Raw genomic sequence first — 22,491 nt, 5'->3', positions numbered from 1 at the left:
GAAGATGTGCCTTTTACCAGCTATTGCCAGTATGGAATTGTGGTCTCCTGGGCAGAAATAGGTTGGCCATGGTCATTCAAATTAGTTTTGAGAGTGCTGTAATGTTTTTCAGAATATTTTTGGATGCAGTGCAATGCAATGCATTGATATTGATCTGTAAAACCATGGCTGAGGTCCTGTATGGCTCTGTTGAAATGGAAAACTCTACTGGATGCACACAGATTACTTTTTGACTACTGATGCAACCCCCAATCATTAAGTAGCTATGAGAGGGGGAATGAACCAGCAGTGGGGGGTAGTTGAACAACCACAGAGTTGTGGTATGAAATAACGTGTTCTTCTGCAACATATATATAACAAGAAGTGTAATGTCTGTGTATATCATCAGCAGGATTCTAGCTTGTAAGTTGTGATCCAAGTACCAGAGGGGACCATCTTTTCTACATGAACCTGCCCATGTTCAGTTCGATTCATACTTGGATCTTGCTGCGATTGCATGGGAGGCAGATGATGACTGTTAATAAACCATCTCTATGGTAGTGCTTTGGATTTAGCAGTCTTGGTGCCAGATCTGTTTGTGTCTGTGGTAACTTGCTGATATGCTGACATTGTCATGTTGTGACATTACTCTGCCTCTCCCATAGCTATAGGTTGCCAGTTATGGGTAAGTAAAATTCAAAGCATTCCAACATTGCGGTAAATAATCCTTTACACCATAGAGGTTTTGTTGTGCATTTAAGGAAGTCAGATCTAATTTGCCAAATAGTCACTGTTGAATGTTTTTATGTTGAATGTTTTTATATTGTGGAATGATATTTTAAATTGTAAGTTGCTCGGAGCACTCTGGTGGAGAGCGACTAATTAAGAAATAAAGTGAAGTGAAGTGAAGTGATGGTAGAATGATGAGTTAAATAAAAATACTAACCATTGATATTAAATATATGGCTGTTGATGGAGTATGTACTCCTGGACTTCATATGCCTCTTCTGTTCAATGCTCCAATGAAAGACAGCTCTATTTTCATTTTAAAGCTCAAATTTCAAACTTTAAAAAAGTTTTTTTCTCTTTTCCTCTGTGCTTAGGAATACAAACAAATCTATCAGGAAAAAAACAAAATGTACACTTCCCCTTCCAAACCTTTTAGCTTCTGGAGCAAGAAATGCAGATCATTTACTTGGCCCTATCAGCAGAACCATCAGAGATAAGAAGCTTCCATCCCTTAGTTTGATAACTTTTTATCTCTTCTCAATAAGCTCCTCTTTCTGTCAAGGATCTAGGGTGGAAGGATTTTTTTTTCAAGACTGTTACTGTGAAAACAGAATGACTGGTTATTGTCACATCTCCTCTGGGCTAATGATTTTTGATAAGATTGACATTCTTATCTTCTTCTTTTTAATCTCAAGATTCATGCATTTTGGGTTAATCTCCATATGGACCATATGCAGATAAAGAGCTGAACAGTACACAGTTGTTAGTCCAAACTAAAGTTAGCTTCTTTAATCAGTAGAACTTGCATGCTTGTTGATTTACTAAGTTTGTATTGATTCAACTGTCTACTCTAATTTGGAGTTACTGATGAATGTAGTGCAGGAAGCAAAGCTGCACCAAATAGTTTTCTTATAGTGGTACCCGCAGACATAATCTGAATTGCTATGGAGGCATAAAACTCAAGCCAAGGCCTGAGATGGAATTCCTGATCAGTTTTTCCATATTAGTTCTTCACATGAAGCTCATTTAAAAAACAAAAACAAAAAAACTTCTAGATGTCTTCTTTGGCCAAATGGTTCTCTTTTCAGTTGTAGACCTGCTCTTACCCCATCAAGTCACAGTGCCAATTTCTCCTCTAGTCATGGAAATATGAAAATGTCCTTCTTTATTGAGCTTTTGGCACTTCGTGGAGTAAAAAACTGTTGGAATGCAATTTAGAGTAGAAAAATGTTAGGAATTGTGGGAGTTGGAGTACAAAACACCTGGAGGGCCCAAGTTTGCCCATGCCTGACTTAGAGGTTGATGTCAACACTTCGAGCTGATTACAAAAGTGGACAGGAAGCAAATGCAGTTACCAAAACATTGACATTTCATGACCGTATCAACCATGCCTGCTTTTCTGTTTTGGAAGTTTCTGCAATCATTTTTAGTATTCCAATGATGAAAAAAGACTTGTGTGTGTTTTAGAAGGTTGCTTCTGGTTCTTTAAATATACTTTCATGCAGTGAATTGCCATCTCAGATCCATTGGCTGGGAAGAGCTTTTTCATTTTCTTAAGATCCTCCTGGTCAGTCGTAGGGTCGAACAGGGAATAGGGTTACAGCTTGTGTTGGATGGGGTTGCACTTCCTCTGAAGACACAGGTTTGCAGTCTGGGTGTTCTCCTGGACTCATCGCTGAGCCTGGAGCCCCAGGTCTCGGCGGTGGCCAGTGGAGCCTTCACACAACTCAGACTTGTGCACCAGCTGCGGCCATTCCTTGGGAAGTCTGACTTGGCTACAGTGGTCCACGTTCTGGTTACATCCCGTTTGGATTACTGCAACGCTCTCTACGTGGGGTTGCCTTTGAAGACGGCCTGGAAGCTTCAACTAGTACAACGAGCGGCAGCCAGATTAATAACTGGGGCGGCTTATAGGGAGCGTACCACCCCCCTACTAAGCCAGCTCCACTGGCTGCCGATATGCTACTGGGCCCAATTCAAAGAGCTGGTTTTGACCTATAAAGCCCTAAACGGTTCTGGCCCAATCTACTTGTCCAAACGTATCTCCTCCTATGAGCCAGCAAGATCCCTAAGGTTATTTGGTGAGGCCCTGCTCTCGGTCCCGCCTGCCTCACAAGCACGGCTGGCAGGAACGAGGGACAGGCCTTCTCGGTCGTGGCCCCTCGGCTGTGGAACACCATCCCCAGAGATATACGGCAAGCCCCAACCCTTCTGAGTTTTTAGAAAAGCCAACTATTTTGATTGAATAAACTATTTTGATAGATAAGCCCTGAAAACATGGCTATGTGCCCAGGCTTTCAATGATTAAATGATAAATGATAAAGACGACCCGGACTGACTTACAGCCACAGTATGAGGATATTGGATGAACGGACTTAAATCATATGTTTTATATTTTTATATTGTTTTAAGTGTTGTAATTGGATTTTATTCATTGCTATGTTTTGACTATGTGTAGTCATCGAATTGTTGTCAGTTGTGTACGCCGCCCTGAGTCCCTTTGGGTGAGAAGGGTGGAATATAAATGTTGTAAATAAAGAAATAAAGAAATAAATAATGCTAGAAAGAATGCAAGCACTTCCCTTGTGCAATTTGTTGTGAACATGCTGTAAAGTTGGTAACATTACGTTTTTATTACAGTTACTAAATGCTTTAAATTTTATTAGTGTCAATGTTCACATTGATTATGCATTCTACCATTACATTGTTGTGCTTATTTACATACGCAGTGTGTGTATGTAAAAGTTTTGTATGCTTGCATACATACACACAAATGCAAGCAATTTCTTGCATTGACTTTAAATTGACTCTATTGAATTAAAAAAATAACGGTTACAAACAAAACAGACCCACACATAATCATAAAACATATACTAAAAAGCATTAAGCTTATTAAAATGATGTTCAGTTTATACCTATATCATTATTACACCCTCTAATTTAGATAAAAATAACTAAACATATCCTTATTGCCAGATTTTTTATTTTTAAATAGGGAAGTCTTTGCAGCTTATAATTTTTTTCCTTCAATTGTTATCTTTAATAATGAATTCTCTGTTTTACTTTTCTAATTACTCTTTGTATGTCAGTCACCTAATTGAACTTTTAAAGTTCTGTTGGTTTCTTATTCTCCCTGGCAGGAAGGAGTGATCACAGAATCGGAGATTCAATGCATTGTTCATTGCAAAAACCCTTCAAAACAACTAGGAATGTGCTGCCCCACATGTCCAGGTAAGATTTCAAAAATAAATGCTGTATAATGTAAAATCTTTGAAAATAAAGCGGGTTTAGTTTTTCTGTATTGTTATATTTACAGTTAAATCGCATGAGTAACAGTTCTGGGGGATGGGTCAGGAGGCAAAAATGATAGGAACAGTTGCCTATAAAGTAGTTTATGTTTCTTCTGCCCAGACCTCCTTTGCTTCTCAGATCCAGCAGGGGAAGGGGAACCTATGTCATACGGCTTTTGTAGTACACATTCCTATGGTATTTGAAACCCATGTTAATAATGAACAGTGTAAGAACCAATAAAAACTTCCTAGTGATTGGATATCAATTCAGTATCACTCCATGTATTATTACTATCCCTTTCATGCATTTACTCATTTTATAGTATCTTATCCTAGAGAAGTTTGAAACTATGTATAAACATTCTAAAGTTGGATGCTAAGTCACAATTCTAATTTAAAACCAGATGCATTTTGTTTTCGTCCCCATATCTATTAACCATTTGTTTGTTTCACAATTTTGTTGCTTTACAATACACGTATGATACTGCCTCATATCAAATGGGAACCAAAGGTAGATGAAACAATTTAAAATCCATGTTAATTTTCCATGCATTTAATCGTAAGTCTGTTCTACTAGGTGCTACATTATTCTAAGATCTTTTTAAAATGTACAAATCATAATATTTGTGTGAATGTGTGTATAAAATTGCATTGCAAAATTTGAGAAGGAATTTGATGATTTAGCCAGCACATTTGTCCAGGAAATGTATATTACATTGTGGATTCAATCAAAATTCTCCTTCAAATCACATCTAGCTAACTAGGAATTGTCTGTTTCCTACTCACTGGCTGGAAGATGCTTTCCAGGACTCAGACTGAAGCCTGTCTTAGTGCCAGTTTCTTGTAGATGGAGGTTCTAGTTTCTCTTCTGTAACAGAAATGAAGAGAAGGAAGCACTATTGGCATAGTTGCTTTCTTTAATTCATCTTTTCTGTGTCATTTTGCTTGTTTATTGTGCACCTGGCATAACATATCTCCCCAAGTACTTCATTACTTAGGTCACACATTGATCCCACCCCAATGCTTACAATTTCTGCATTTATGTATTGCAGTTAATTCATAATTGTGGGATTCAGGAACAATCTACTAGGGTTACACATATTCTTCCATGATTGTTAAAACTGAAATTTCTGAGATGCATGATCCATCTATGAGAACTCTCTATTGAAGGCATTTAATTAAGTTTGTAGACAGTGGTTATAAAGATAAGATTTAAAATGTTAATGTGGTGCACTCTAAGAGCTTGGAAATGAAAAGGCAATTAATGCTCATTTTATTTTAGATAATGATTTTATCTGAGCCTGGGATTTGCAGACAATTATGACTAGTAATATTTTCCTCCCATGGTGTTTGTATTGCAAGAGAGATTGCATACAGATGAGGGAATAAAACAAAATGTGTATATGTATAAAAATTATTGCTTTTCCCTCCCCAGGTTGTGCATTTGAAGGTAGACAGTACCAAGAAGGTGAGGAATTTCAGCCTGAAGGGAACAAATGCATCACGTGTGCTTGTATTGTAAGTCTTTAGCATTGTATCAATGTACATGACTTTTTAAAAGACATTATTGTTGTTATTAGTTGCTATAACAGAAGCTGTAGTGTTATATTACAAAAAAAAAAACCAGCAAAAAACCAACACCCTGAAACTCAACAAGAGAGTAGGTTTTATTTTATCTTAAATAAAACAAAATTCAGCAAAATTCATATTTTTAGAATAATGGGATGAATGAATTAAATTCACTGACAAATTTGAATGATTTCTTAGAAATCTCAAATCTTGCTGAATCACCGAGTTATAGTGTATAATGCTATTTATATGTGTAATACAGTAGAGCCCCGGTTAACCGAGCCTCTGTATTATCTGAGGCGCCACCAGGGGCGCCCCTCCCTCTCCCTCTCTGAGAAACGAGGAGCGTGCTGCGGGTTTTCCTTGGCCAGGCCATTGCTGAAGGAAACTCTTTCCTCCAACAAGGCCTTGGCCAAGGGAGATCCAGAGAGACGTCCCTCAGAGAGACCTCGCTCCTTGGAAGGAGCCCATGAGCTCTGCTGCCTAGCAGCGCTCATGGGCTGCTTCCCAAGGGGCGAGGGCTTGGCCCAGGGAAGCAGGCCATGAGCACTGCTGCAGCAGCGATCGCGCCCCTCTTCCGGGATGCTTCCTCCTCCCTCTCCTTTTCTTGGAGAAACGAGGAGCATGCCACGGATCTCCCTCAGCCAGGCCCTTGCTGGAAATTTCAGATCTGGGGAGGAGTCCCTTGGCAAGCCGTCACCCTATCCGAGCCATTCAATCATCCGAGATTGGGCCCACCTGTTTTTCTCAGATAACTGGGGCTCTACTGTATATTCATATGGACATTGACTAGCACTGTCCCACACTTCTTGTTATTAATAGTGTACATAACTCAGAGTTTTAGGGTTAGGAAAGCCCCATTTTAATCTGACACACCTAGAAGAAGGAGTCAATGTGGTAGGTAAGGAAATAAGCCTTGACCTAACACCATAGTGATTTGATGCTTGTGAATTCAGTGATCTGATTCAATAAAAAGGCAGCTTGTGTATCGTATAACTTGCTTTGACGTGTACAAGTTTTGATTTTCTTTTTCTCTTAAATTTAATTTACATCAAGTGTCTTCAGAAGGGCCTCCAAATAGCAGAAGATAAAAGCAAAATGCCGTCTAATGCCTTTGTCTTGGCAACTTTGCCCCTGGCACTGGGATGTTGTGTAACATAGGATCTGGCCTCTGATGGCTTCAATTAATCATTCAGCACAAAGAGATATAACTTCAGTTAGATCAGTAGATGTGTGTTTTGCTTTTGCCTGGAGTGAAATTGGTTCTGTCTCTTCTCCAACACCACCTTAACTTCATCAAACAGAAGTAGCATGTTGATTAATATGATTAATAAGTTGCCAGTTCACGAGTGTTTTTCCCCATTCCTTCTATTCCTACCCGGATAAAGCTGATAGTGAAGGAAGAATTGTTTTTTGTTACAAAAAACAAAACTTTCATCCAATTGAAGAGCAATAAAGGCCTTCTTCTTCAAATCATGCTTGTCTTGTCACTTTTTTTTCATTATTCCTCTGCCTCTCATACTTATTCTCCTGTCTATTAGGTTCCACCTGGGCAATGTAGTTTGCATAAGATGTGTGGAGCTATCACAAAGCTTCTTGCAGTTGATGGCTGTCTGTGCTTCAGTGGGTCTCCCTCCCTCTTTCTTAAAAACAAGGTTACAACAACGAATCTCTTATCAAAAAAGTAGGGCGGATGTCTTGTTTCAGATACCTATCTAGTCATGCAATAATATGGGAACTCACTTGTGAGTAATATGTTGCAACATGTGAAGACTATTAGATGAAAGATATTTTTCCCCACCCCTAATTAGCTTTCCAATGTGATTTGAGATTGTACTTGTTCAGCATGATTCCTAAATGGCGGAGGCGGGGGGGGGGGGGGGGTGCACTGGTAGTGGAGGAGGACCAGATAAATTTTTCTGCCAGAATTTATTTCCTCTTTCAGTTTTGCCAACAGGAGAAAAGATGGAAAAATACAAGATAGTTTTGTTCAACTATAAACTTCAGATCAGGGGTATGTCTGGCTGCCAAAGCCTAGAATAGCATAGCACTTAATTAGAACAAACCAGAAAGATCAAGCATAAAATTATTCATTAAAGTTATTCATTTTAACAGAGCAGTGCAGGTTTTTACTTGTCTTCTTATAGAGAGACAACAAAGTATGAACTACTCTCAATGTTCTACATGTGATGTGTGTGTGTGTGTGGGGGGGTCCCTTTAAATTGCATGTCAATTTATGACAATCCCATGAATTTTATAGGGTTTTCTTAGTGCCTTTAGGGTATTTAGACCTTCTACCTAGGCTCCCCCTTTCTGTGCTACCACAGCGTTATTCTATTTCCCAGTATATTTCATGCTAGAATTGACAGCCAACTCGCATGTATACTATTTTTTTCAATTGGGGAAATTCAGCATAGTTCTATGGCACTATGTAGGCAGTTTTAAGAATGACGCGAACTGCCTTATACTGGACAGAGACTGTCCAGGTACTTTCTGTAGCTCTAGCTGGAGTTGTCAGGGATTCATTCATTCCGGGTTTTAGCCCACCACTTTTGGATTCTTCGCTTGCTGAGGTATTCCTGCGAGAATCTTATAAAACTCTTTAACGCGTTGGCATGCTGGCTGATACCCGAACAGGGGGAGGGCCGGAGATGTCAACGCCTTGGTCCTTTCATTGCTGACTACTACTTCCCGGTGGATGTTAGGTGGTGCAATGCTGGCTTAAACAGTATAATTTCTCCAGTGGTGTGGGGCATAGATATCCTGTGATATCCTGTGATAATGTGGCATGTCTCATTAAGAACCACATCCACTGTTTTAACGTGGTGAGATGTTTTCCACACTGGGCATGCATATTCAACAGCAGAGTAGCAAAGCACATGGGCAGATGTCTTGCTTGTGATCCCCAGGTTGTGCCAGTCAGCTTTCGTACAATGTTATTCCTGGCACCCATGTTTCGTACAATGTTATTCCTGGCTCGAGTTGTTCTGCTAATGCCAGCATTAAAAGTTTAGAGCAGAATCCAAGTATATCTAGACCTGAGTTATTGTCTCAACAAGCTGAGTGAGTATCATCCATGCTGAGACCCAATTTTTGCAGTTGACTCAGAAAGGGAAGAAAGGACGAGCGAGTAGAACCTTGCCCTTCCCAGTAGTCTCTGGCAAAAACAAACTAGCTTGTTTCTTCCACATTGATGACTTATGCTATTATGACGCATTTTAAGATTTCTGCCTAGTTACCCATGTCCCAGCTTTCATCTCTGAAATATTGTAGAGTATGTTAGCAGCAATGACTGGTACCTGATACAGAATTTGTCAGCACATAGCAATTTATTTGGGAATTGACTTTTTCCCCAGGTTAGATTATTTTCTCTGCCACTGCTCTGATTATCTGAATGAATGAAAATTGCACATAATGCAACCTTGTTTTTATTAATAGACTAGATCTTCATTCTTATGTCCTTAATTCTTTCATGTTCAAAGCTATTGGTTTATGGCCCTATCTTCAGAATCCATGCCTCCAGCGAGTTCATCAGAAACTGGACTAAAATCACTTCACTGTGCCTAGGTTTAGTATCCACATATTGGACATTAATTGTTGGCTGTTATTGTAGTCTAGATAGTATTTTTCTCTCTCTTGTGGTTCCCTGAGCAAGCCAGTCCTTTGGGTGACTTCACAATTTCCTGATGTATACTAAAATGTGTAATCCCTTTCATCCTTCACATCTTGCCTTTCAGTCAGTGAGTAGGTTTTAAATGGCTGTGTCTCTATGGGGAAGTACATTTATGTGTGAAAGAAGGGCAGGGTTATGAGGATCACTTACTGAAGCCCAGCTGTCTTGCTGAATTTGTTAATCTACCATTAATGCACAGTACTTGCTCTAAAGACACCAATTCAGGTTTCTGGGGAAGCCTTGGCTCCTCTCCTGCCCTTGCTTCACCTTGAAGTATCAACTTAAATGATGGACTGGTGATATTAATCAGGTATTATTCTTCAGAAACCACATTTACAAGAGCCTGCTGTACAAAGAGGAGGGGTACAGGAACTCTTGGCTTTCACATGTACTTTCTTGCAGCCTATATTAAGCAGCCAGATTCCAATTATCTTATTACTCCCCCAATCCTTTTGATGTAACTGTTTAAAAATAATAAAAAAATAGAGCAGGCTTGGCAAGTAAAGCAGCTCTCATGTGAGGGTGGTAACCATAGCAAAATTTATTGTTAAATACGAGTATTCCAAACCCATAACCAGGCTCTTTTAACTGCAGAGTTTCCCGCATTCCTCTGTTACCGAGACTATAATCTTTATAACTACTGGCATGTGAAATATTTGGAGATACGAGGTACTACCATGCTGTGAAGTGAGGCAGGGCTTTTGAGTGGTTTCAGAGAAGACCATTTTATTTTCTGTCCCCAGCTAGGAGTGACCAAAGTGTGTGTGTGTGTGTGTGTCGGGAAGGGGGGGGGGAAGATGTTAAATTACATGATTGCCAGTACAGCTGAATGTTGTACTTTAAAACTGAGATGTTATCTTTTTGCTTCAATCAAAGGTGCTGGGGGAAGAGATAATAAATTTGGATATTCAGTGGTAATTTATTTCCCATCAGCTTGGCTATTACTCAAAATGAAATGATATAAATGATTTGCATATCGCTTTTCGGGCCTATATCTTCTGTAACTTGCAACCAGTATGGCTATGCCTCTAAAGAATGCTGGGAGTTGTAATCCTTAATGTAATGGTGTAAAGGCAGTGGCACATGTCAGGCATGCCATAGAAGTGAAAGAGGGGGTCACAACAGTGGGAATGACAAAGACATTTCCAAGCCTCCTATTTTCTGTAAGTCTGACTTCGAGGGATCTCATGGGAGGGGTAGCTGGAAAATCCCTTTTGCAAAGATTCGAACAGTAACACAAAGTAAAGAGGGCTATGTTTTCTAAGGCAGGATATTTTGATTCAGTGTTGGAATATTTTTAATTATTCAGATGTCATTAGATTCCATTGCCCATTCTTCCTGAGCACTAGCCATGCTGTCTGGGTGTGACAGAAGTTGGCGTCACTAGATATTGAGAGTCATAAAATTTAATCAATTTTGTCTAAAACATTTATGTCTTAAAAATAATGAATATTTGTGGTTTTTCCTTTTTTCTTGACATAAAATAGTAATCTATTCACAAAGAAAGGGGGATTAGGAAAGATGTAAAACCTCAATTTTACTTGTGGTGGATCCCCACTGCTCTATATCCCAGGATCTGATCCCAGATCTGCTTATGACAGATTATCTGGCAGTGTAGACTCATATAATCCAGTTCAAAGCAGATAATCTGGGATGACATCCTGGGATATAGGCCAACCCAAGCCTGACCATTGTTCCAGCTATCCCAGTTGTCAATTCTAGCAGATGATTTTATTGCATATAACTGCTATTCCATGGCAGATAGCAGATGCATACCTTCTATATGACACCTCTGTTCAATTAGTGCAATTGCACTGATTTTCCAATCCATGGTCCTGCGATCGTACCTCCACATACCCATGTAACCCCCCCCCTTTTCTGCACTTCTGCTGCTTTATAATTTTTTAAAAGAGAAATGTGGTTTAAGCAATGACTAACAGAAAAGGCAAATATAACAGTAAAATTATTAAAGACAAAACAGGTCAGGATAGTGAGGCAGAAGTGGGGAGAGTGGAAGAAGAGGAGAATCCTGCCCCTTTTCGTCATTTTACTGCCGATACACCAGCATGGAAGTGGAAGGGACACATCACACAATGTAGGGGAAGGAGATGTTGCAGGATTGTGAACTGTTGATGTGTTTTGCCCATCAGTAGTTGAGGATGTATTAATTGTGTGAAGGAGGCAGATGGCAGCAGGATGTGGATGGCATTATGCAGTAGAGACTGTCACCAAGGGTCGTGGTCAAGCTTCAATGCCAGGTTGCTACCTCAAGCAATAATATCCTTAAACTCGCAAGATTTTAAGCAGGAGTCTTTCCAGGAACCTACATGGAGATTCTTGGTATTCCCTCATATTCTCTTATCCAGATTTCAGCGAGACAAATCCTTGCTTAGCTTCCGAAATTAGATGAAATTGGATGTCTTCAAGAAGATATCACAGTATGGTATTAGAATATTGTGTGGTAACATTTGTTAAACTATTCAAAATTTAATTGATATTTGGGAAGTAAAATATGTTTTCCTTCTCGGCACTTCATTTGTTTAGAACTACAGTCATACTTCCTTGACTAAATCCATTTGAATTCAAAATAATAAACTTTTGAGTAGAGATACATAGATTTTATTACAATAGCCCTGTGCGTTGTTTTCTCGGGTTTGTAAGACCCATTGATTCTGTTGCTCAAGATAATTTACATAGTACAACTTTTTTTGTCTTATCCTGAGAACCTTTCAGACTCTTGTCGTTGTCATTGTCGTTGTTCTTCGTCTTCTTTTGTGGCTACTTTTGACAGACGGAAACTGATATGAACATAGAAAGAAACAAATATCCTGCCTAATTCTCCATTTGTTTTAACTTGCAGAAAACCATGCGATGAAATAAGTGGGAGAACTGTCATAGCTTCTCATTTTCATCAAATCCTAGAGAGATACAGTGGGTGCATGAAACCATTTTTTTCATAAAGTTGAGTTACAGAATATGGAAGGCCAAACTGAAAGGTGGTTGAGACTGTGCCAGTCTAATATATTTTCAGCCATCACTATTTTTTCTACATGTTCTTTCAAATCACAGATTTATGAAGCTCATTTGTCGATCACTATAACTGCTTACACACGTTGAGGTGGTAAAGAGTGCTGTGTATGCATGCTTGTGGACATTGGGCCATGCACACTTGCCCTCACTTCCAGTCTCCCCATATGTGTTAGGCTCCACATTTTATTCCCATTGTGACTTCTTTGGAGTCACAAAGCCTAAAGCATTGACTTGAAGGTGACTAAAATCCTCTTTCTCATCAAGGACTCTGTTTTATCAATTAAATACAAAATAAAACCCTGCATGGTGAGGCCAGGAAATGAGAAATGTCTGGCAGGAAGTACACAGGTTCATCTGGGGGCAGGATGAGTGTGAATCTCTGTCCTCAGATGGAAGCCTCACAAATTTTGAAGAATACATGAAGAGGACTTCAGATGGCTTTTTACCACTCACCTGACTTGCCATGTGTTGTCTTTCCTGGAGTGGACTGACCTGATCATGACTATTTATACTTTTGGTAAAAGAAAGTATCAAAATATATTTATAAATACATATATAAAGGAACATTATTCTATATAGAGGCCTTCATTTTTATACTTCTCTTTAACAAGTTCACTTTACAGAAAATCAAAGAAAAGCAGTAACTCCATAAAACAGAGAACTTTATTTATTCAAAATTTTTCAAGTGCCTAAATGCTGTTACCAGATTTTTTTTGTCAAGTACTTGCCATGTGAAACATATTGTTACTCTTGGGTGGTAGAGTCTTCATGAACTTTCATTGAAATGTGCTTTCAAGCTTAGTTTTTTACTGGTTTGTGTTCTTTTGCGCCTTTCTAGTTTAGGTCCTGTCTATTTTAAGGATTGCCATTTTCCTGAATATTCTTCCACTCCCAGCTCCAGTCAATAACTGGAAGGTCTTACCCCTTGATGACTGAGGTGAAGGGAGAAGGTCATTTCTGCGGCAGCACTGTCATTATAGAAGACTATTTTATTTGTTGCAAAACAAAGCTTGGAAAAATTACCCGCTTTAGAGCAGAACTCCTGGAGCTTTCCAATCAGAAAATCCACTGGGAATCTCATTTAAAAGGTAATTTTCCCAAGCAGTACCATAATAGGAAGATTTGTGTTGCTTTTAGATTTAATCGCCTTTTCCAGAAGGAAAAGCTGGTGTTAAGGTAATGCTGCATTAGGAGCCTTCTTCAAAAATTGACAGTAGTTTGCTCTCAGAAGCATGATCCCTTCAGTAGAGGGAACAAAATGTTTGAGAGTAATTTAGAGTACAGCTGGGCAAAGTGTGGTACTGAGGTACCTGTGTCTCCCCACTCATTATTTTTGCATCCTGAAAACCCTCCTGACTTTGTCAGGCAGAACATAATAATAATAATAATAATAATAATAATAATAATAATAATAATAATAATAATAATAATAATAAAATAAAACTTTATTAATATCCCACCACCATCTCCCTGTGGGGACTCGGGGCGGCTTACATGGGGCAAAGGCCCGAACAACATTGACGAAATAAACAATATAAATACAATTCACAGTATAAAAGATAAAAACAGCAATACAATGTAAAACCAGAATAAAACAGTTGATATTGTCAGTCAGCCACCAGGTGCAGTTATATCATCTACTTAGGTGGAGAAACTGGAGCAGCAATACAAGAATAGAATAAGTTAAGTGCATAGACAGTGAATTCACATAAAAAGGGTGAATTGTCTCCTTTGAAATCCTCCGGGAGTGGTGATTCACCTTTTAAGTGCATGGCAACCCCCCAACACCTGTTTAACATTTAAAAAAAATCTCCAAATTCAGCACTGCACTTTGGGGTTTGGGGGCATTCTTTGTGATACGCAGAGGAATGGCCACAACGCAGTTGACCACCCTTGCTTTAGTTTAGACCAGGGATTCTCATACCTTTTCAGCCGCAGAGCTCTTTTTGAAGGAAAGGTTTATCGTGGAGGCCCGAGAAATGTTTATATTATATATTATATGTTATATATAATATATATGTATCAGGCATGGGCAAAGTTTTTGACAGATGGGGGGGGCAGTGGCAAATGGATGAAGAAAGTTTGTGTGAAAATTGAAAAAAAAAAACACTAACAAATTCCTATGCACAGTGCACATATTTCATTTGTAATGCAAAAAAGAAAGAATGAAAGAACAATACAATATTCAAAATTAAAATATTTATAGTTTTAACCAACATAAATTTAACCGTATTTCAGTGGAAGCCCCCAGGGGCATCCAGTCCAACCCCCTTCAGTAAAAGCACAATCAAAACACCCCCAACAGATGGCCATCCAGCCTTTGTAAAAGTAGTAGTAATAGCAGAAACCCCAGGGGCCATCCAGTTCAACCTCCTTCTACCATACAGGAAAAGGGTTCTGAAGCAAGGAAGGTATGGGGGAAAGAGTCTGCATGGTGAGGAAGGGAAGAGATGAAAGAAGGAAGGAAGGAAGGATAGGAAAGGGAAGGAAGCCCTTCACAGCTGGGGTTGCCACCCTCAATAAGTTCAAGCTCATGATGACGGTGGTGAAGTCCTTGGTGGGCAAAGACTCTCTCCCTCTAGAAAGGACCCTGCGGCCAGCCCTGGGCTAGCTCCCGTGGGGCCTGAAGGCTGCTTTCCTGGCTGGTGCAGGATCCACACCCCTGGGGACCCTAAGGGCTTTGCAGAGCACACTTTGAGAACCACTGGTTTAGAGGATGTGGAGAAATAGACTCTGGTCCTTTGTAAGCCTTCTATTTTTTAGAGTACCCCAAGACATTTAGTCTTAGCTGAGGTATGCTTTAGTCTTTTCAGGTATGCTCTTTTAGATAGTACTAGAATTCCTTATCCTCAGTTAGTGTCAGAGGTGATTTCCTTTATGGTTTTTTAAAAAAGCTAAAACAGACTAACATTATTTTATCTACAAGGCGTGCCTGTAGTTAAAGCTAAAATGTTTATCTTTTTTTGTCAGATTGCAGTGTACATAAAATGAAATAGGCTATTACAGTAGGAATGTGCGTACTATTAAAATGCTGACATAATGAGTAAATACTTTATTTGCTTAAATAAAATTGTCATCAATATATTTCTGACCCAACTTCTATACTTTTTACAAAGCTTTTTAAAAAATTGTTGTATTGTGTTTAAAAACTTAAGACAGCAGATTCAATTACTTTTTTCTGGGTAATCTCTTTTTTTTCCGTATCAGGAGTGACTTGAGAAACTGCAAGTTGCTTCTGGTGTGAGAGAATTGGCTGTCTGCAAGGACATTGCCCAGGGGACGCCCGGATGTTTTGATGTTTTTACCATCCTTGTGGGAGGCTCCTCTCATGTTCCCGCGTGGGGCTGAAGCTGATAGAGGGAGTTCATCAGTGCTCTCCCCGGGTTGAATTCGAACTGGCAACCTTCACATCATCAGTCCTGCCAGCACAAGGGTTTAACCCACTTCACCACCAGGGGCTCCATGGTTAATCCCTTGATTTGGCTAATTGATTAATTGGTAAAATATATGTAGATGTTCATGTTTTAGATTATCAGTATAGCGCTTTTGTAGAGAATATATTCTCAGGGACAGAGCTCCATAAAATTCAAAGCCTTTCTTTATCTTCTTAATTTTGGATACAGATTGTCACCTAGGATAGTGCACTGCCTAGAAGTTGAGATATGAGAAGGAAGGAACTAAATAGCCTCCTGCACAAATGGTGTCCATGTCGGGATTGGTTTTCACAAGAGCAAATGGGCCATCGCTTATATGATTTTCACATCACACAGTTTTGCCCAGTATTTTGATGGAATAATTGCACACATTTGTTTGCCTGTTGCCATGTGAAATGAATCAGCATTTTAGAAACAATGTGACTAAGATGGACGTTGTGCTCTACATGTTTTCTATGACTAATGTAGCTGATATAACTGAACTGGAAAAATATGGAACAGATAAATTATATTTACATTTTCCCATGATACTGGAAACATGGGGCATTTGAATAGAATATCTGTTAATTGTAAAAGAAATCAAAGAATCCCTTTCTCCTCCCTGCCATTAAAAATGGTGAACAGTTTTATTCATATAGCACCTCTAAGCACAACCATTTAGAAATGCTAGCTATTTTCATATACTTTTCAGCACAACAGTAGTGACAATAGGTAACTGATGTAGATAGGACACTGATTTGATCCAATAAAGGGCATTTTGTTTATTTCACAGGATCCCTTTGTATTTGATGCTTGTATCATTACCTCATTTTGTATGGTCATTATGTGTTTTACTGTATGTTGTGTTTTAACTGCTTATTTTATTTGATTGTTGTATCATTGTTTCTCAATTATAGATGTTGGTTTTAATTTGTTATATTTTGTTTCTGTTTTGGGCTTGGCCCCATGTTAGCCGCCCCGAGTCCCTTCAGGGAGATGGTGGCAGGATAGACAAATAAAGTATTATTATTATTATTATTATTTTTACCTGTCGAGGATATAGAAACTGGTAGATATTTGGTGAATACACATAATGATGTTAAAAGTTGACAAGTCCCAGTTCATAAAGCCTTCCTAATTAACAATCCAGGATTGATTGCTTCTACTGACAAGGAAAGACTTCGGTTTACACAGTTCAGGCCATAAATGTGGGCCATTAATGGGCTGCTCCTGATGCGAACCTACATTTTTATTGACTTGAGGCATCACTGGAGTTCATAAATATGTTTGTCTGAATGGACACCTCAGAAAATGTGGAAAAATAAGTTGTTTCCCAGGGAAGAAGTAACAAAAGACTGAAAAGAAAAGTATAGCCTTTGGAAGCCACTTGAAAAAGAAATGAATAATAACCTTGGACGACCATAAGGGAATGAAACCATTGTGCATTACTGCAGACATGTCCAGAGAGTGTGGTGGATTTATGTTCAGCTGCTGATGCACTTTTTATAAATTGCTTTCAAATGGAATGTGTGTGGTATCCCATGGGGCTACTTGTTTTAAAAATTGATTTAGGTCTAGAAGATTCCCACAACTTGTAGTAGGAAGCAGTAAAAGCAACAACTTGTCAGTGATTAGAGCCTTTGTTTGTAAAACGTTTTATGATGAGTCTAGGATCCTTCTGGCTTGCAGACGGCAGTTTTGGATATATTTTCCAGGGACAGGTCACACGAGAAGGCAAAGTGCATGATGAAATATATTGTATTGCAGTGCCACTTCCAACTACATGCTAGTTGCTGTCAGATTTACCACATTACTCTTGTAGCAAGATAAAACACATTTAGCATATATCTGAAAGCCAACGCCTGGAAAGAGATAGGGGAAGGCACATCCCAGCATGATGAATTTCCAACATAAAGAGCAAGCACTTTTTATATAGCTGGAAAATGTGCTACACAACCACAGTTTCAAACAATGTAATTGCAGAATAAGTGTCCTATATCATAGCCATGAAGATAAATACATTCATATTTTAAAGCCTCTACAACATTTGCAAACACTTTGTTCTTTCCCACAGGATTATCTTGCTTGAAGACTTGTGCGGACAGAAATAAAGACATGGAAAGAAAGCCTAGGAATACACTTCTAATTTGATAGCAGGTTAAAGAAGGGATAGTTCAAGTTAATCAGAATTACAATAAGATAATTAAGGCCAAGCTCTCAAATTCCAGTAGCAGAGCATGGAACATTAGGTTTGAAAATTAATATGACCATGTTAAACATTAGAAATTGGATAATGAAATTATCTCCACTAACACTAATAATTGATACTGTTTAATTAGTTGCGGCATTGTTGAGTAATTTGTCATTTAAAACACTAGTTTTCAAAAGCAACTGTCAGGTTCAAAGAGAATGGAATTGGGACTTGTCATTTAAAGTTAGCTTCCTTTAACTTTGAAAATTATTCCCTAGATGCAATGGGAAGACTGTAGTACCATGTTGACTGGGAATGGTGTTTTGAGTACATCTAATTATATACAGCGGACATTTAGTATTTGCTGGGATTTGGTTCTCCTGCTGTGTATACCAAACTCCATGGATGCTCAATTCCAGTTGTATATAATGGTGTAGAAAAATGGTGCCTCTTATAGAAAATGGCAAAGTTAAAGCTTGCTTTTAAAAATCTGGATTTTATTAGTGGATTTTAATTTGTATTTTAACTCTGTATCTTGTTGTACTTTTTAAAATGATGTTTTAGCTCTTGTTTTAATGATGTTGTATTCCACCTCAAGTCACAGGGAGAGGCAGGTAATAGATTTTTGTTAGAGGAATGTTTTCAAGCTATGGGTGGTTGAATCTGTAGATGGTTGAATCAGTGTTTATGAAAGTCTGACTGCAGATTATTTTCATGCATTGCAGAATCATGGCATCTTCTCTCCCTCACTCCCATGAACTATGATCTGCAAAAATCAGTGGGAGTGCACATATTTTTTGTTAATTTAATTCAGTATAACATATTTTGACTAGATCTTTTAAAAAGGATATAGACGATCTGAGAGAAGATGCTTTTAGCTAGCTGCAGGAATTGACACCTGGGTCTGATCTTACAAGGTAGGTACCTTACAGTGTGTGAGAACTGAGAAAGGAAGTAGGTGAAAAGCAGAATGGGAAGGGTAACGAAATAAGAGAAAAAGATAAGCCAACAGAGGAATAAATGTGGGCTGATGGAAATGTTTCAGTTGACCAAGTGCCCAGTGCTGTATGGATAACAATAAATATACTGAAGAAGTTCATTATATCTTATTGCAATCATAATAGTGTTTGATAAACCATACCTTGTTTTATCACATAGCCCAGAAACCTCATAGCAACCCATATCTTATATTCAGCAGAAACCAGAAATCAGTAGAGGAGGATTGATTAAAGTTACAGTTCATCCTCTGGTCATCGTTAGAAATACTGTGACATCTGTCAGATCTAAAAAGACTGAGGCCCCATCTACACTGCCATGCAATGCAGTTTCATGCTGCTTTATATGGCAGGGTAGATGGGACCTATATTCTGAAAAGAGCATTACTGCTTGATGGCTAAGAAAACAAATCACTCACCCCAGCCTGATTCTATTTCTAGGCCAGGGTTTGCTTTTTTCCTTCTTACCATTTCCCTTCAATTGCTCTGCAACCCAGCTGTTCAATGGCTTCCCAGCTCTTCTACTTCTGGCCTCCAGAAGTTTCTCTGTTTGTTTCCCTACTCAAGAAAGCTGTGGTAGAGCAGGCAGATCAATTTGTCTAGAACATGTGATGTTTTTCCTCCAACACTAATCCTTTTTCTTTTGAGTCCTTCCTGTCTTACTCTTTTACTGAATATAGCAGAGAGAGCCATCACCCTAATGAATTCCAATGACCTAAATTAATTAACTCATTAAAAATATAGCAGGGAGATTCACCACCCTAATGGATTCCAGTAACCTACATTAATTAACTCGGCATTAATCAGGAAATCTAGTGAGCTAAACCAAGTTGGGGAAATCTGTAAAAAATCAATTACTTAATGGATTAATTAACTAGATTTCTCTGATCTTTGTTCAGAGAACACTCTAATGACTCCCCCCTCTTCAAATTAGCTCTTGAATTAATTTGCCACCAAAGTAGTCCAGTGGTACACTTCATCCACTTGTTTGGTCCCATAGGGCCAATTCCAATTCTAACAAGATAATTTCATGTTGTAAATCAAACCTTTTTTTAAAAAAAAACAACCTATGGCTAAATGCACAACTAAATCCACTATTGTGTGCTAATGTTAGATCAATACAGTCTCACTTCTAATTTATTAAGGGGACTTACACTGACAAAAAGGAGTCTGTTTTTGAAAGGTGTTGAATCTAGTATCACGTGCCCCAGTTTCCTCTCACTGATAATCAGTTGGCTGAATACCTATGTGGATGCAGTTGCATAGTTGAAACAGAGGATTTATATAAGAACTAGCTGTGCCCGGCCACGCGTTGCTGTGGCTTAGTCTGGTGGTGTTGGTCAGTTTACATTAGGTTGTATTTATGCTGTGACCTCCACCTTCTTTATACTCACATTAGTAGTAGTATTTGAAGTCTGTTACCTTCTTCAATTTTTGTGTTGATTGATAATTGCTTGAGATCCCTGTTGTCTTTGGTTTGTTGTTAGTTGTAATGTCTGATTCTGCTGAGTGCGGTTTATATTTTTATTGTGGTACAATAGTCCTTTTTTTTGTTTTACCTGTGTAGGTGTTTATTATTGTTGTTGTTGTTGTGGTCATGAAGGTTGGATAAGTTAGATGCGACTGTATTGTTTTTTGGAGGCCCAGTGTAGCACTGACTGGCCTCTCAGCCTCAGTGCCTGGCTGTTTCTTGCCTGTGATGGTGTTGATTCTTATTGTTGTTGTTGTCATTGTTATTATTGTAATTGTTTTTTTGGAGACCAAGTATGAATGTAGGGATTGGGGAGGTGGATGAGTTGTGTTGTCAAATTTTGTATTTGTTATAGTCACAATGCGTTTTTGTGAGTTTTGTGGGTCCGGATTGTGGTTTTGTGGTGTAGTTGTGTTGTTACAACTGGGAGAAAAGGCTTTTGTGTTGTGTTGTCAAGTTTTGTATTTCTGGGGCGTTTAGTTGTGTGCCAAGTTTTGTATTTCTGGGGCGTTTAGTTGTGTTGTTATAGTCATGATGCGTTGTTGTGAGTTTTATGGGTCCGGATTGTGGTTTTGTGGTGTGGTTGTGTTGTTACAACCTGGAGGGAAGGCTTTTGCGTTGTGTTGCCAAGTTTCGTATTTCTGGGGCGTTTAGTTGTGTTGTTATAGTCACAATGCGTTGTTGTGAGTTTTGTGGGTCCTGTGTGGTTTTGTGGTGTGGTTGTGTTGTTACAACTGGGAGGCAAGGCTTTTGCATTGTGTTGCCAAGTTTTGTATTTCCGGGGCGTTTAGTTGTGTTGTTATCGCATGATGCGTTGTTGTGAGTTTTGTGGGTCCGGATTGTGGTTTTGTGGTGTGGTTGTGTTGTTGTAACCTGGAGGCAAGCCTTTTGCATTGTGTTGCCAAATTTCGTATTTCTGGGATGTTTAGTTTTGTTGTTATAGTCACTGCACAAACAACTTTATCATGTTATATATATAGATATAATAGCCTGATCATAATATAGTATTGAAAATCTACTATATATGCTTGTGTATAAGTCAACCTCATGTGTAAGTCTTCCATTTTGTGGTGGTGGGGGGAATGATAGATTTTGATATGACTCATGAATAAGTTGTGGGTAAAATGTAGGGACATATAATAAAGGATATAAAGGAGGAAACAAAGGAAAAGAATACTAAATAACTGGCCGTTGTTGCCATTGTCTCATTCAGGCACTTCAAAAGTTCTTTAGCAGCACCATGGTGGAAAGAGTAGATGAGGCATGAGTACACTTTGGCTCTCCAGGTGTAGGTAGGCTGTTAGGAATTGTAAGAGTTGAAGTCCAAAACACCTGGAGGGCCAAAGTTTGCCCATGCCTGGAGTTGACAAAGTCAATGTTTCGTTTGGCATGTTCTGGGAGGGAGTAAGTTCTAGTTTTTGGCCATTCTACTCAGAGAAGTGGATACGATTTAAGGTACAATATTTACATTGATCTGTGGATAAGTATTTTGGGTTGATTATTTGTCATCTTTTAAAAAGATTTACATGATTATATATAGTAAGTCATTTAAAAAACTTGTAACTGATTTAAAAGTGCTGGCACACCATATTGCCAGATCGTGGTGTGAACTCTTGCTGCCTATGTTGCACTTCTTTCAGCTAGACTTCTTTTATTCATAGTAGTTTGTTGTTATGTGATTGCTGGAAAACTCAGCTGCAGTTTAATGATGTTTACTCTGTGTTGCCTGAAAATATTATCTGTGCCAGTAGTTTTCAAGTGTAGTGAATCTGCTTTTTGTTTTTATGGGCAGGGTTAGTTGGCTAGAGAGACATTTTCACTAGTGGCATCTTCCATTTTTCATTTATACAAAGACATATAATGGCCTTCCTAGTCAGTCACTCTTGATTTTGTGTGCTTTTGGAGCTTGGAAAAATTACTTTTTAAGACTGTTTATTAGAGAGGATACTCTTAGAATTCCCCAGCTTGGAGAACCACTTTTCCAAGCTGTATATTTTCAGTGTGTGGTTTTTTATTTGTTGCAAAGGGATCCAGATGTGTGTCCTCAAGTTAACAATTATCTTTCTTTTCCACATTGCATTTTCCTTCTGGTTCAAGAATATATTTGCCAGCTGACAGAATGAAAGACAGTAGGCCTTATTAAATGCCACA

General features: G+C 38.7%; 1 protein-coding gene across 1 annotated transcript in view; it reads left to right on the top strand.

Annotated features, from left to right (window-relative positions):
* Window positions 1-22,491, top strand: part of bmper (BMP binding endothelial regulator) — a 208,335-nt gene that overhangs the window by 53,611 nt on the left and 132,233 nt on the right. Inside the window, exons 5-6 of the mRNA XM_003222264.4 lie at window positions 3,849-3,939; window positions 5,434-5,516. Of these exons, the coding sequence (XP_003222312.2) occupies window positions 3,849-3,939; window positions 5,434-5,516 (174 nt within the window). The remainder of the gene's footprint in view (window positions 1-3,848; window positions 3,940-5,433; window positions 5,517-22,491) is intronic.

This window comes from Anolis carolinensis, chromosome 6 (genome assembly GCF_035594765.1).
Source record: "Anolis carolinensis isolate JA03-04 chromosome 6, rAnoCar3.1.pri, whole genome shotgun sequence".
Taxonomy (NCBI): Eukaryota; Metazoa; Chordata; class Lepidosauria; order Squamata; family Dactyloidae; genus Anolis; species Anolis carolinensis.
The sequence above is the reverse complement of the archived record's forward strand: the minus strand, read 5'-3'. Positions and strand labels throughout refer to the sequence as shown.